General features: G+C 30.6%; 1 protein-coding gene across 1 annotated transcript; it reads left to right on the forward strand.

Moving 5' to 3' along the window:
• Positions 1-437: 437 nt before the first annotated feature.
• LOC100374453 (uncharacterized) lies at positions 438-13,201 on the forward strand. The gene is made up of 6 exons (XM_002730903.3): positions 438-633; positions 3,040-3,130; positions 9,333-9,623; positions 10,524-10,765; positions 11,611-11,933; positions 12,731-13,201. Exons 1-6 carry the CDS (start codon positions 508-510, stop codon positions 12,738-12,740), a joined length of 1,083 nt encoding a protein of 360 aa, XP_002730949.1. The 5' UTR covers positions 438-507; the 3' UTR covers positions 12,741-13,201.
• The last annotated feature ends 4,599 nt before the right edge of the window (positions 13,202-17,800 follow it).

Raw genomic sequence — 17,800 nt, forward strand, 5'->3', positions numbered from 1 at the left:
AACTAAGCAGAATGTGTCATATTATGGTTAGGAATCCGATTTGTGAGTATAATCGTACCTCCACTGTTTTTCCTCATGCAATCACATCGTGCATATAATAGTATATATATTTATTAATAAGCTATGAATTGTGCACCACACTGAAGGGAACAGTGAAAGCAGTGGAATAAAATAAAACAATGTTGCACAATATTTTAATACTGACACCATTTCTCAAAATTCCAACATAAATTGACTAAATTGACAGCATGAACTATCTTTTAGCGTGACATGTGGCGCGTACTTTCGTCATGTGACGTTTACGTGGACATTTTAGTTGTGAGTCAATATTTTAGCTTTCGTTTCTTATTGTTCCTCTCCTTTTCACATATGTGAGCATGCGTATTAAATACGTCACAACTTTAATATCATAAATACAATGCATTCATCCAGATCATCATCAACATTGGTATCGTACATAGAAGGCACAGACTCTGATTTAGTTGAAGATATCAGACAAAGTTCGGCATGGCGAAAATCGCTATATTTCTTTCGATATGTGTCATAATTGCATCGCTATGTAATGATGTACACGGAAAAAGCGTGAAAAAAAGAGCGGAAGCGGAAGCAGAAGTTACCGGAACTGATTCGGGTGTAAGTTAATGGTTTTATTTTTATCTAGATGTTATAATAACTATGTGTTGCAAAAATTCTAGTTAAAATTCCCCATTTTCACACATGCTCTGGCTTTATTTAGAATTATTGAAAATATTACTCTATAAGTTCATAGTTTCAGAAGGAGTTTGTTCTTTCGTGATCAAAGTGGAGATGCAACTCTGTTTAAACTTTTTAAACTTGAATTGAAGCAAATCTATGAGATAGTCAAATATGTTTTGTACATATTGCCTTTTTTCGAGTGTCGTAATTGGGAAAATCTGTAGGCGTCCCATGAATATACAAATAAAATATACGAAAATTACCTTTTAATGGAACAATAGCTACAATTATTTATTTTAACAGCAATACATAACAACCTAATAAATTGCTCATTTCTGTAATGACCATGGCTGATGAGTTTACTATATACTGTATGTACAAACACAGTACATGTTTTTGTCGGGAGTCGAGGGTTCAGATGATCGATGATTGAAAAAAAAAATATTTGGTAGAAAACAAAATTGCTTTTAAGTCCCAGGCTTAGGCATAGCTCGACTAATGAGATCTGAAGAACGTAGATGTCATTCCTTGATACTGGTAGTACAACTGTTCAAATTTTAAGGATATTTTATGATCAGTTAAATTACAAATCTGTTGTGGTCGAATATCAGTTTTCGCCAGGGCTTGCACAGTCGACTGAGGTACGGCATATATTGTATTTGTTCTACAGTAGAACATAGAAGCTATGCCTAACTGACGCTATCATTTGACTCCCTTCAGACAAAGAAAATACTACAGAAGTGAGACGCCAAAGTTAGTGAAAACGTAATGCACAAATGAGCATCTCATTTTCGGACAATGTCGAACATGCTCTCTTTAACTCATATAGAAGAAATCGGACATGGATCATCTTGCTTTCCATTGCGTGTTCTTTCAAATGCAGGCATTTGCAGCTAGAACCTTTCGTACTAGTATACTAATATTACATGTCCAGCCCTGTGTGTTCATTCCGGTATCTAGTGGAAATTATTTGTTGAATTGAAGATGACATTTAAACGAGATAACGGGTGTCTTGCTACCAATACATGCTCCTTATTTTCTCTTTCTTCAATCTAATAAATCGTCTGTAATTTTCCGGGGGAGGGCATTTTCTATGATTATTTTAATTGACAGAGCGGTTGACCAAATGGAACACTGGTAAATAAATGTGGTGGATATATCTCAGCCGTGGCCAATCATTTCGCATTCTGTTCAACGCATAATTTGATAACGAAAACTGTAATTCTAAACTATTTTTTACTTCAGAGACGGTGCTCGTTTTACATTAAAAGCATTGAATTTATGCCATTTTTCTAGCGATTGAATTTTTCAGACAGTGACGTACACCTTGCCTGATAAAACCGCTTAGTTCGCTAAACTAATAGATCAAAACAAACTACAAATGTAATACTCCGATTATTACCTTATTTCTACTATATTTTCGCCTATGATGATGGCGATGTTAACGATATTTTAAAGTAATCGCTTTCGTTTTTCATTGATAGTGTCTTTATATGTGTTCTTATGTTGAAAAAATAATCGTTGATCGAACCTTGGTGTCGACTGCTGGGGTGTTTTCTATTTTTCTGCTGGGCGAATACATCGCCCCTAGTGACTAAAACGCAATGAAAAACTTGGGGCTGGGATCATCTTTGCCTGCCATGCATAAACGAACACAAAGCCGCAAACACTACGTTTCTCTCACACGTTTATTTTCAAGACATTACGTAGGGCTTTTAGTGTTTTAGCGCCAAAAAAAAACTTAAAATGCTTAACCCAGGCCAATATATCCAGCGGTTTTGAATCTGGCAAATTGCGACCTATAATAATTATTTTTTCTAAACTAAAGAAATACTTTTTTTTCAAACTCTCAAGCACCTATCGACCCATCAATAATATATTTATATTCAACTTGTAAATTGTAATTGTAACATCTTTGCGCTCATCTAGCCACGGAACGAATTTGTGTATTAATCAAAAACGTGTAGTAGTTATGAAGCGATACTATCCATAAAGTACTACCATCCACGTTTTGACTCTCTTACCCGAATAGAAAGTTTAATGGAGGAGTGATCTGAAAGTGCACATTGGAGTATTAATGACTAAAAGTTACATCAAACTTCGAAATATTGGAGAGATCCCGACTTCTCCAAATAAATATCTTTGATTTGGAAACTGGGTATTCAGGCTAATATTTGGCGAGCTAGTACTATGGCATTGCATTCTCATTACACTTTTCGTATAGTTAAGTGCGTATAGTTAAAGGTCGTGGAAAAAATGACACAAGATTGTTACTGAGCCTGGAGGTGTTTTTTCGATCTCAAGCAACGCTAATATCAGTGATTGCATGTTATTTATATACAGATAACACTAATGTCTTTAGAGGAAGCTGTAGAAAACTACAATCTTGGTGGGACTGAATTGTCTAAAAGACAGCTGCCTGGTATACACCCGGGTAAGGTTTATTCACTTTAAAGACATATATTTGCTATTTGATACTCCGTATTGAAGTCCAAACCGAACAATAGTTTATCAGGAACTAAAAATTGATGTGTTTGCATGTCTCACAAAAGTATTCGTTTGATTCAAAATCAAAACTTGTACGTACCAATTAAATAGTGTACATGCTTATTAGTATTTATGCTGATTTCATTGTTTCTTTGAACGAACGCACAATTGTGTGTTAAAAGAACAGTATTTTACAATATTGTCATGATAAATCATCAAACAAAACTATAGAAATTTACATGTTCTCAGCGATATTGCATCCCCAAACAATTATTTGGCAAAATTAATCTTATCTGACTCCTTTTTATATTGTATTTGAGATGATATTCCATTTAGATGGCATGTCGGTATGTACTAAAGCATGAATCATTCATAATGAGTGGCACAGATTATCGTTATTATTGTCGGTATTAGCTTGAACATAACTGTGATCATACACGTTTTGAATATTGTGTATCTGTAAGAATAGTAGGATACACTGTGTTTGAATGATATCCGTGTTGAATGTAGCTCAGTAAAATAAACAATTGACAACACCAAATAAATAATGATCATACAATATGTATATTATGTATTCATTAGATACTCTGATGGTATAAATAATTAACATACATTATGTACATTATGCTTTCATTAGATACTGTGATGGTATAAATAATTAACATACATTATGTGTTCATTAGATACTGTGATAGTATAAATAATTAACATACATTATGTATATTAGGCATTCATTAGATACTGTGATGGTATAAATATTTAACATGCATTATGTATATTATGAATTCATTAGATACTGTGATGGTATAAATAATTAACATACATTATGTACATTATGCTTTCATTAGATACTGTGATGGTATAAATAATTAACATACATTATGTGTTCATTAGATACTGTGATAGTATAAATAATTAACATACATTATGTATATTAGGCATTCATTAGGTACTGTGATGGTATAAATAATTAACATACATTATGTATATTAGGCATTCATTAGATACTGTGATGGTATAAATATTTAACATGCATTATGTATATTATGAATTCATTAGATACTGTGATGGTATAAATAATTAACATACAATATGTATATTGTGCATTCATTAGATACTATGATGGTATAAAAAATTAACATACACAATGTATATTATGCACTCATTAGATACTGTGATGGTATAAATAATTAACATACAATATGTTTATTATGCATTCATTAGATACTGTGATGGTATAAATAATTAACATACAATATGTATATTATGCATTCATTGGATACTGTGATGGTATAAATAATTAACATACATTATGTAAATTATGTATTCATTAGATACTGTGATCGTATAAATAATTAACACATATTATGTATTCATTAGATACTGTGATGGTATAAATAATTAACATACAATATGTATATTATGCATTCATCAGAAACTGTGATGGTATAAATAATTAACATACAATATGTATATTATGCATTCATTGGATACTGTTATGGTATAAATAATTAACATACAATATGTATATTATGCATTCATTAGATATTGTGATGGTATAAATAATTAACATACAATATGTATATTATGCATTCATTGGATACTGTGATGGTATAAATAATTAACATACAATATGTATATTATGTATTCATTGGATACTGTTATGGTATAAATAATTAACATACAATATGTATATTATGCATTCATTAGATATTGTGATGGTATAAATAATTAACATACAATATGTATATTATGCATTCATTGGATACTGTGATGGTATAAATAATTAACATACAATATGTATATTATGCATTCATTAGATATTGTGATGGTATAAATAATTAACATACAATATGTATATTATGCATTCATTGGATACTGTGATGGTATAAATAATTAACATACAATATGTATATTATGTATTCATTAGATATTGTGATGGTATAAATAATTAACATACAATATGCATATTATGCATTCATTGAATACTGTGATGGTATAAATAATTAACATACAATATGTACATTATGCATTCATGGGATACTGTGATGGTATAAATAATTAACATACAATATGTATATTATGTATTCATTAGATACTGTGATGGTATAAATAATTAACATACACTATGTCCATTATGTATTCATTAGATACTGTAATGGTATAAATAATAAACATACAATATGTATATTATGCATTTATTATATACTGTGATCGTATAAATAATTAACACACATTATGTATATTATGTATTCATTAGATATTGTGATGGTATAAATAATTAACATACAATATGTATATTATGCATTCATTAGACACTGTGATGGTATAAATAATTAACATATAATATGTATATTATATATTCATAATGTACTGTGATGGTATAAATAATTAGCATACAATATGTTTATTATGCATTCATTAGATACTGTGATGGTATAAATAATTAACATACAATATGTATATTATGCATTCATTGGATACTGTGATGGTATAAATAATTAACATACATTATGTAAATTATGTATTCATTAGATACTGTGATCGTATAAATAATTAACACATATTATGTATTCATTGGATACTGTGATGGTATAAATAATTAACATACAATATGTATATTATGCATTCATCAGAAACTGTGATGGTATAAATAATTAACATACAATATGTATATTATGCATTCATTGGATACTGTTATGGTATAAATAATTAACATACAATATGTATATTATGCATTCATTAGATATTGTGATGGTATAAATAATTAACATACAATATGTATATTATGCATTCATTGGATACTGTGATGGTATAAATAATTAACATACAATATGTATATTATGTATTCATTGGATACTGTTATGGTATAAATAATTAACATACAATATGTATATTATGCATTCATTAGATATTGTGATGGTATAAATAATTAACATACAATATGTATATTATGCATTCATTGGATACTGTGATGGTATAAATAATTAACATACAATATGTATATTATGCATTCATTAGATATTGTGATGGTATAAATAATTAACATACAATATGTATATTATGCATTCATTGGATACTGTGATGGTATAAATAATTAACATACAATATGTATATTATGTATTCATTAGATATTGTGATGGTATAAATAATTAACATACAATATGCATATTATGCATTCATTGGATACTGTGATGGTATAAATAATTAACATACAATATGTACATTATGCATTCATGGGATACTGTGATGGTATAAATAATTAACATACAATATGTATATTATGTATTCATTAGATACTGTGATGGTATAAATAATTAACATACACTATGTCCATTATGTATTCATTAGATACTGTAATGGTATAAATAATAAACATACAATATGTATATTATGCATTTATTATATACTGTGATCGTATAAATAATTAACACACATTATGTATATTATGTATTCATTAGATATTGTGATGGTATAAATAATTAACATACAATATGTATATTATGCATTCATTAGACACTGTGATGGTATAAATAATTAACATATAATATGTATATTATATATTCATAATGTACTGTGATGGTATAAATAATTAGCATACAATATGTTTATTATGCATTCATTAGATACTGTGATGGTATAAATAATTAACATACAATATGTATATTATGCATTCATTGGATACTGTGATGGTATAAATAATTAACATACATTATGTAAATTATGTATTCATTAGATACTGTGATCGTATAAACAATTAACACATATTATGTATTCATTAGATACTGTGATGGTATAAATAATTAACATACAATATGTATATTATGCATTCATCAGAAACTGTGATGGTATGAATAATTAACATACAATATGTATATTATGCATTCATTGGATACTGTTATGGTATAAATAATTAACATACAATATGTATATTATGCATTCATTAGATATTGTGATGGTATAAATAATTAACATACAATATGTATATTATGCATTCATTGGATACTGTGATGGTATAAATAATTAACATACAATATGTATATTATGTATTCATTGGATAGTGTTATGGTATAAATAATTAACATACAATATGTATATTATGCATTCATTAGATATTGTGATGGTAAAAATAATTAACATACAATATGTATATTATGCATTCATTGGATACTGTGATGGTATAAATAATTAACATACAATATGTATATTATGCATTCATTAGATATTGTGATGGTATAAATAATTAACATACAATATGTATATTATGTATTCATTAGATATTGTGATGGTATAAATAATTAACATACAATATGTATATTATGCATTCATTGGATACTGTGATGGTATAAATAATTAACATACAATATGTACATTATGCATTCATGGGATACTGTGATGGTATAAATAATTAACATACAATATGTATATTATGTATTCATTAGATACTGTGATGGTATAAATAATTAACATACACTATGTCCATTATGTATTCATTAGATACTGTAATGGTATAAATAATAAACATACAATATGTATATTATGCATTTATTATATACTGTGATCGTATAAATAATTAACACACATTATGTATATTATGTATTCATTAGATATTGTGATTGTATAAATAATTAACATACAATATGTATATTATGCTTTCATTGGATACTGTGATGGTATAAATAATTAACATACAATATGTATATTATATATTCATAATGTACTGTGATGGTATAAATAATTAACATACTATGTGTATGTTATGCATTGATTGGATACTGTAATGGTATAAATAATTAACATACATTATGTATATTATGCTTTCTTTGGATACTGTGATGGTATAAATAATTAACATACAATATGTATATTATGCATTCATTAGATAATGTGATGGTATAAATAATTAACACACATTATGTATACTATGCATTCATTAGATAATGTGATCGTATAAATAATTAGCATACATTATCTATATTATGTATTCATTAGATACTGTGATGGTATAAATAATTAACATACAATATGTATATTATATATTCATAATGTTCTGTGATGGTATAAATAATTAACACACATTATGTATATTATGCATTCATTAGATAATGTGATGGTATAAATAATTAACATACAATATGTATATTATGCATTCATTGGATACTGTGATGGTATAAATAATTAACATACATTATGTAAATTATGTATTCATTAGATACTGTGATGGTATAAATAATTAACACATATTATGAATATTATGTATTCATTAGATACTGTGATGGTATAAATAATTAACATACAATATGTATATTATGCATTCATCAGAAACTGTGATGGTATAAATAATTAACATACAATATGTATATTATGCATTCATTGGATACTGTGATGGTATAAATAATTAACATACAATATGTATATTATGAATTCATTAGAAACTGTGATGGTATAAATAATTAACATACAATATGTATATTATGCATTCATTGGATACTGTGATGGTATAAATAATTAACATACAATATGTATATTATGCATTCATTAGATATTGTGATGGTATAAATAATTAACATACATTATGTATATTATGTATTATGTATATTATGTATTCATTAGATACTGTGATGGTATAAATAATTAACATACATTATGTATATTATGTATTCATTAGATACTGTAATGGTAGAAATAATTAACATACATTATGTATATTATGTATATTATGTATTCATTAGATACTGTGATGGTATAAATAATTAACATACATTATGTATATTATGTATTCATTAGATACTGTAATGGTATAAATAATTAACATACATTATGTATATTATGTATTATGTATATTATGTATTCATTAGATGCTGTGATGGTATAAATAATTAACATACATTATGTATATTATGAATTCATTGGATACTGTGATCGTATAAATAATTAACAAACATTATGTATATTATGTATTCATTAGATACTGTAATGGTATAAATAATTAACATACATTATGTATATTATGTATTATGTATATTATGTATTCATTAGATGCTGTGATGGTATAAATAATTAACATACATTATGTATATTATGAATTCATTGGATACTGTGATCGTATAAATAATTAACATACAATATGTATATTATGCATTCATTAGATGCTGTGGTGTTATACGCACTAATGCCGACCTGTACCAATATACTACTTTGGATATTTGACTTTACCAAAGATTTTTATGGAGGCGTAATGCAGATTAAATATTCAACTGACCTTGCCAATATGCCGCCTACCTGGACAGATATTAATCAATTCCCAGTCGATTACTTTGGAAGTCCATCATGGATCACTAATATTGGACCCTTTAAACCATGCACCACAGTGCACATCAGTGTTCAATTAGAAAAGAATGGCGACACAGCTTATTTGGGTAATTTTAGTACATCGACTGGTATGTATCATATTTATCATATTTAAACCAGATGTATGTTTTCTAAAGCGAGCTGATGACCATACATATATAGTTTTATTATTATTTGTACTGCGAGCAATACAAACATTTTGATTAACACTGCAAACAAATGTTAGGACCATCGAACTAATTGCAATTTTTTTGGTGAGGACTGTTTTTGCATTTTATGCATGTTCAATTGCTGTAAAATTATAATTAAAATGTGTGGTAGTATGCTTTTTAGCTTATAGAATATAGTTTATATTATATATTTTACTATTTTTTTTTATCCAAATAATGTGTAATTTTCGAGTTGGCATCCTTTGTATTCCCACGTGTGTGGTGTACACTCTGAATGTATTCTTAGTACAAAGTGTGATATATGTATTACAAATTGTGCTCTAAATATGAAGATTCTATTTTGAGCAAAGTGCCATTTAGCAAATTAGCTTGAAACTTTTTCCCACAAATGTTTTAGCAATTTATTGAGAGGATGTGGTTTGAATTGCCTGCATAAACCCTAGGGTTAGCAAACATTTTGGTACACCATTGTTGTACAGAGAGTATTGGCCCCATATAATAATATTAATAGTTCTTAAACCTTAAACAATAACGATATAATATAAACCCATAGTGTTCACGTTCTGAGATTAAAATAAAGTGATTTATCGTATCAAAGGCTTAGAATAATTATTTCAGTATTATATATGACGGACCCTTCTTATCCATCTCGTCCAACATCTTAAAATACAACTGACAAGGCAATACGAGGTATAGAAATATATTAGTTATATAGATTTACAATATGACGTATATTATTTGCATGACCGAATAAAAACAATAATTTTAATAATTATTTCCCATTTCAATAAATGACACACGTTGTTTAATTATTCACAGATTGTCCATGTGATTGTACAAGCTGTATAGGCGAGCCACACTACACCACCTTCGAGAATATCCGGTTTGATTTCAATGGTCCTTGTAGTTACATTCTGACTGACACATGTCTACAAGCAAGTCATTCATTGAAAATGATTGTCAAACACGTGTTTGTTAAAGCCAATGTTGAGAGTATAGAGAGTGCGACTGTGATTGCTGATGGCCATACTCTCGATCTGTTAGATGATGGGTCCATACAGGTATGTGAAAACCAAATATCATACGGTCCCCGTCCGGTATGTATGTTGTGATCTCTATACGAAATCCAACTGGATTTGGTCTGAGTATGTCTTATAAACGATAAAGGTAACATTCTATGAGGCTGACTTGTATACTCATCTTTCGACAAAATCGGTCAAACAGTGTCCGGGAAATTGGAAGAAGATACACAAAAAATAAAACAAAATGTCGTCTAGTTGACTACTTCAAAAGAGTCGTGGAACAATAGGGTCAACCGTTTGAAATCAACGATGATGGCTGGAAGAGTGGTATCAATACATAGATTTCAATCTGCATGCCTTTTTTACTCTCCGGGTGTCTAACGCAAATCCAGACACCGCCGGGATTTTAAATGCTAAAACCCAAAGTTATTTCTAACATTGAATATGGTATTCAAGGCGTGCCTGTAAATAGCTGATGCTGAATAATATAGGACGGAACTGATTACAAGTATGTTTAAATGCCGAATGACGATTAAGTTTATTGCTATTGTAAATTTGTATATCAAGAGAATAGTTAGCATCATGAAATATACTCTAATAGCCTAGTATCGAAAAAATATAGATAGAAACTTGTATATAAAGTATGTAGACGCAGAGTGGCTGTAAAGTAGTTCAAAATGTCTTTGAATTATTGAAATTAGCCCACAATATGGTGATGAACAATGTGTTGGTAAAAATCCTAGGAATACAATAGAGTGAAATTATTGTCATAACTGCTGCCAAAAAACTACACACTAATATACGATGTTCTGATTACGAGCATATGAGTATATGTATTCGTTAATACAAATGTTTAAACAGATTCATGTACTATGTTCACACAGGTTGACGGTGTTTTGGTTTCTGATACTACGTTTATAACTAATGATGGAAATGTTCAAGTTCAGGTTCTTAGTCAATACGTAAAGGCGATTTTCTCTGTAACTGCAAAATGGTGGATTTTATGGATAAAGAATTCACAGACTAAACGCAATGAAATACGTTTTGAAATCAAAGACAACTCAGTTCTTGTTGAGAAACAATGCGGAATGCTTGGTCCTAAGTATCTCGACAAAACACAACACCCGTTTTTAGGATTCATAATGCCAAATGGAGCTATCACAAATGACGCAACCGAGCATGGCAACAGCTGGGTGGTGCTTGGAAGGTACGTTACTTTTTTTACAAGAATTGTTCATTCTGTCATTTAGCAAACTAGTTCGCTATTAAAATTATCTCTTAATATACATTCAATACATTTTTTGAACGCATTTCTGTAGCTCAGTTAACATTTCCTCGTTTTGACCCAGAGCGTTGTCAATAGAGAGCACTAATAATGTATTTGAAAATAATACATAAGGTTGAATGTGAGTTGTATCCCAATAATCGACTGCATCGTATATTGTTGTGTATAATGTATTGTTGTACACCTTGTATTGTTGTGTATCTTGTATTGTTGTATACCTTGTATTGTTGTGTATTTTGTATTTGTGTGTACCATGTATTGTTGGGTACCATGTATTGTTGTGTACCTTATATTGCTGTGTTCATTGTATTGTTGTGTGCCATGTATTGTTGTATACTATATATTGTTGTGTACCTTGTATTTCTGTGTACCTTGTATTGTTGTGTACCCTGTATTGTTGTGAACCCTGTATTGCTGTGTACCTTGTATTGCTGTGTAACTTGTATTACTGTGTACCATGTATTATTGTGTACCATGTATTGTTGTATATCATGCATTGTTGTATACCTTCTATTGTTATTTACTACTAGTATGTACTGTGTATTGTTGTATACCATGTATTGTTGTATACCATGTATTGTTGTATACCATGTATTGTTGTATACCTTGTATTGTTATGTACTATGTATTGCTGTGTACATTTGTGTTCAAATATGTAGTTCGTTGTTGATTACTCAAATCGATATTGATATATTGTCTGAAACTGTTTTTAATTACAGTTGTCCATAGGAAGATGTGCAGAAAAACTGACTGACAACGCCTCGAATTCGTTACCCAACTTATATTTTAGTGTAATTATCATTAGCATAAACATTATTAAATATTGCTTGCCTTGTAGAATTTCTTATCGATATTAGAATTTTGAACTGTTTTGAAAGAAATGTCAATGTGCTTGTTTTGTTATAATTTACTCGCTGTCAAGTTTTGTCATCACCTGTTACTGTATAACAAATCATAGATTTGAAATGGTTGATTATTTATTCAAGTTATACATTAATTAAATTAAATAAATACAGTCTTGTACTTGAACTACGAACACAATGTATATAATGACTTGCATAAATTCATCAGTCCGAGATGAATCACTTGAAATAATTGAACATTTTTTAGCGAAGGCTGCATGTGCATTTTAGACGTTTTTGTTATTTTCTTTTATTATAGAATAAATAGTTATGCATACAAAATAATAATTATCTGGTCAATATATTTCTTTGGAAAAAACCAAAACAATGTAAGTGTAATTGTTCTATTGTTGGCCTTCAACGCGGCTGCCAACAGTACAATAATAACAGTGACGTCACTGTTAGACGACTGTTAAACGATTAAACTGGTCGCCAGGATCTAACTGCCCGGGTTAAAAAAAGACAATTTAGGAAGTTGCTATACATAACACACGCAACACAATGAAGGTTATGATTCCTGAATCCACTCGTGGAGAAACATATAGAATAAATAGATTGTAATTTCCCTTATATTGTGATATGGGACCTATTTAAACTCGTTTCATTATAAATTATAATTCTTTATTTACGATACACTATAGGCTACCGATCTTATTTAGAAAATATCAATAAAGTTAACTGGTTATAGTAATATGAGGTTATTACGAGAGTACCTTAACGTATGCACGAAGACAGTACAGCGGCAGTATCGACCAACGTGCAGTGGAGGTAGATGCGACGGTGTACTGTCTGAGTGCATACTTCGAGGTATCTCGTAATAACCTTATTATTATACATTTTTTCTTGCCAAGAATACATCATGGGAATGCCGAAATCCAAAAGGTTTAGAACTGAATCAGTGAACTTCTTTGCGTGAAGTCCGGTCAAACCATGGTGGCAGCTATGTTTGTTTTTATTATTAGAGAACGCTTACGCGTAAAATATCGCAAAATTACGGCACGCTGTAACCTGTGGCGTTACGGTGACAGATAATAATAATAATAATAATATTTATTGCAATATTAATAGTAATAATGATAATAATAAATACAGATAATAACATATACAATAATGTGTATGTAATAATTGCGTTCGTCTGTTAAATGAGAAATATTACACACAGAGTAAAATACAGCGAATACATCATTGAAAAAAATATTTTACAAACATTTTTTTACCATCGCCTCTCCAGAGTTCCTATTGATCTACCCTAGCAAGTAACGAAAGGGAGGGCACTAAGCGGGGACCAACACGACACGGCACCAGCATTGTCTTAAATAATGGTAAAATATTGATCAATTATTATTGTATCTTCATTGAAAGGCATTAATCTTCATTGAAATTGTCTAATCACATGACGTCAACTTATAACATCTGAATAAGGCACACAAACAACAAACTGAGCAAGTTGACGACCCCTACGATTTGAAATGGTGTCAAAAGCATAATAGCATTTATGTACAAGCCACAAGGTTATTTTTGATTGACAGTACTGTAGTGGTGAAGTACACCAAGACACGTGCTGCACACACAATCTTCTGTCGTACCTTCTGTCGTAATAAACTAAATAGAGACATAAGTTGAGAAACATTTTTTATTCAGATTCCTACGAATCAAGAAAATATCCAACTTTCACAGCCAAATGATTCGTTGTGTGAATATAATAAGCCAGCCTTTAATTCGACCGCATTTGTCGTTTTTGCATGGAAAACACCCTGGTTATGAACACCCCGTGACACATAGAACCTAAAACAATTTCCCAAGTTATTTAAAACCAAAATTAAAGTTCAACGGAAGAGCCAATCAGCGACACTCTGAAATTGGCAAACCAGGATGGATCAATGTAAAACACCGTTCCGCAAAGACACAATCACAGGGTCAGTCCATTTGCCTTGGAAAAGATTCAATGCGAGATTGTTCCTCAAAGTTAATGACGAAGAGCGCCGTCCACGTTAATTAAATGCATATGCACTTAATTCTACGAATACAAATAGAGTTACATGAGTATAGATTTTTATAAGAATGGCGCCCTCTATGTCCACTTATCACATATTTCACAAAGTATAAATAAATAAATAAATAAATACAAATGAATATTTTATGAACACATAAAGCAAATTATGAATACGAATATAAAAAACGTCATTAATAAATATGAATGTAATTAATTGCACATAAATATTTTAAATATTGGCATTCCATGTTGGAGATTCATTTGAGAAATTATCTAAGAAAATTCCTGTCGTAACAGAGTTGAGTTTGTGGACTACTTAGCTACCACACGGAATCAGTGAGTGATGTTGGCCTATGATCAAGCAATCAATCAAGGAAGTGAAATGTCTATTTACAGCATATGAAGTGTTAAAATAGTACAATGTGGAGGAGGAGCTAAACTTACAATCAGATGCATCTGAAACATATCTAGATGCAGCCCTGTACAAGAATATACAAGAATAGGTTTTCTTAGTTGAGCATTATCAGATATGCAAATATAGAGAAAGAACTGTTATTGGTAATCTTTATGGAACGATACACAGTACATATACTGCACACTATTTACCGTACAGTCTGATCACATACCCTTAGAAATGATTAAGAAGCCATTAGAAGTAGTACTCCAAAGCAAGTACTAAGAACGTTGTTGAGATAACAGTATTATAATGCTAATTTAAATAATCACCAAGGAAAGCGCCTAGCTGATACATTAAGTTGTGCAAACCACCGGAGCAACTGCAGAAAGGCACTGAAATGGTCAATATGGGTACAAGGTATTCATATTTCAGAACCTAGATGCAATGATATTAAACTGCATACCGAAAATGATGATAGTCTACATATGTTAAAATCAGTGATACAGATTTAGAGTGGGGTTCCTCAGTGCAAACAGATCGGCCACCCCATGTGCATACAGAATTGTATAACCATCAAAGCTGAAAGAGCAGTCATGTCAAAGTCGGATAAGTATGAAATGGGATGTTCAGGAAAAGGCAAAGAATGTATTAATGAATGCAGAACTTAAGAACGGCGGTGACATACATAGTATATGACAAATCGTAGGATTGAGACAGCAGAAAGAAACACTTATGATCAAACAATTTGTATTCTAAAGAAATGATTACTTCGTCATAGTAGACTGCTATTGCAATCATGGGGAGGTTGTCTACATTAAGACGCTCAATTTGCTCTAACATTTTCAAAACCAGCATAGTTGAGAACGAGGCAAAGCAATTTTGAAGAATAACAATGCAAATCTGGCCTACTAATATAACAAAGGGGACCTAAAGCTCCATACAGTACCCGAAAAAAAAATGGAATAAGGGTGGAATCAACAATCGAGTTGAAATCAAGTTGTATTAAGTTACAACATAGGATGGATGGACATTCTGTAGAAATATTTACCAAATTCAGCAGCTTGCAATGTTACAGAATTTACCGTGTTTGGGACCATAGCAGACGACCAAGTCGTCACTTCAATCGCCACAACTACTTAATAAAATGCATGTATAAGCAAGTAGTAATGGGGAATCGCTTTTGTAGGAATGGTTTTTTTTGTCGTGATCAAACGATATGTTAGTAGCCAGACACTTTAGCTGAAATGCTACGTCGTGTTCAGAAATGGGACTGAGAAAGAAAGAACTAGGATTTGAATGCTGTATTCGAAATATTCGAAATAATTCTGTTTGTTTGTTCTGTTTGCCAGTACTGACAACGCGACATTATGCCCGTGATTTACATAACAAAGGGTGTTTACAACTTTCGGGGGACAATTGGAACTACCAGATGTGTTTGTTATTTACATAATAAAAGATTTTACGATCTACGGACTTGCCTACGTGACACAGCTGCTAGCAAGATCACATTCTGATTGGCTCCTGTGGAAACCCAGGTGGTGTCCCTGAATCTCGGCCAGAATATCAGTGTTCCTCTGCAAGCAAGACTCCTGTATTTCTCCGCTGTTGTGTTGCAGATGCCATTGACTGTCATCGATTTCTACATCTTGGAACTATGAGTTATCACCAATGCACACTTCCCTAGACAATCCCCTATTTTAGTGAATTTATCCATTGTATTTTTCTGTGCTTTGTTTCTTGTAATTATTTTGAGAGGTACTACAACCAGGAGCTTTAACTCGATATTTTGGTGTATGTGTATTTCATTTCCAGTACTATTGTCTTGTCTACCCCATCCAAGAACCCCCTGTCCAGTGTGAGTTTTGTGGGTGGCTCTCTCAATTAAACAATGAAATTCTTAAGAAAATCACTAATAACATTCCACAGAAGCTCATCACTGCTGATGAATTCTAACATTGGACCGAATCGAGTTGCTAACATAACAAACAATAGCTATCGTAAGATATCTCAATAGACGCCAGCCTAATTCATTCGTTTTCCATCATGTTTCTGATTATGACATCTTCACCAAGATCAATTATTCAGACCTTTAAAGTCTATTAGTCACGACCAAATCCACTCAAAACTTGTAATTCAGTCATCTTTCATCATCGCAGCTCTCCTGGTTCCATCATTATCTGCTCAATAGCAGGATTACTCCAGTATTTAAACAAGAACCCCGCACATTTGTGGGAAATTACAGGCCTATTTCGATGCGCCTTGTCATACGCAAAGTTTTGAGACAAGTCCCGGAAAACAAATGACTAAATACATAGACAAAATATGAAATACTCCAGTATGGTGTTCGAAAGAAACACAATACTGAACTGACCCTGGCTGATCTCGACAGTGAATATATCACTAATGGTATATTTATTGTCTTAAAAAAGCATTAGATACCATTGACCATAGTATATTAGCCAGTAAACACGAAAATTATGAATGGATTTAGCGGTAC

This window comes from Saccoglossus kowalevskii, chromosome 8 (assembly GCF_978046115.1).
Source record: "Saccoglossus kowalevskii chromosome 8, keSacKowa6.1, whole genome shotgun sequence".
Classification (NCBI taxonomy): domain Eukaryota; kingdom Metazoa; phylum Hemichordata; class Enteropneusta; family Harrimaniidae; genus Saccoglossus; species Saccoglossus kowalevskii.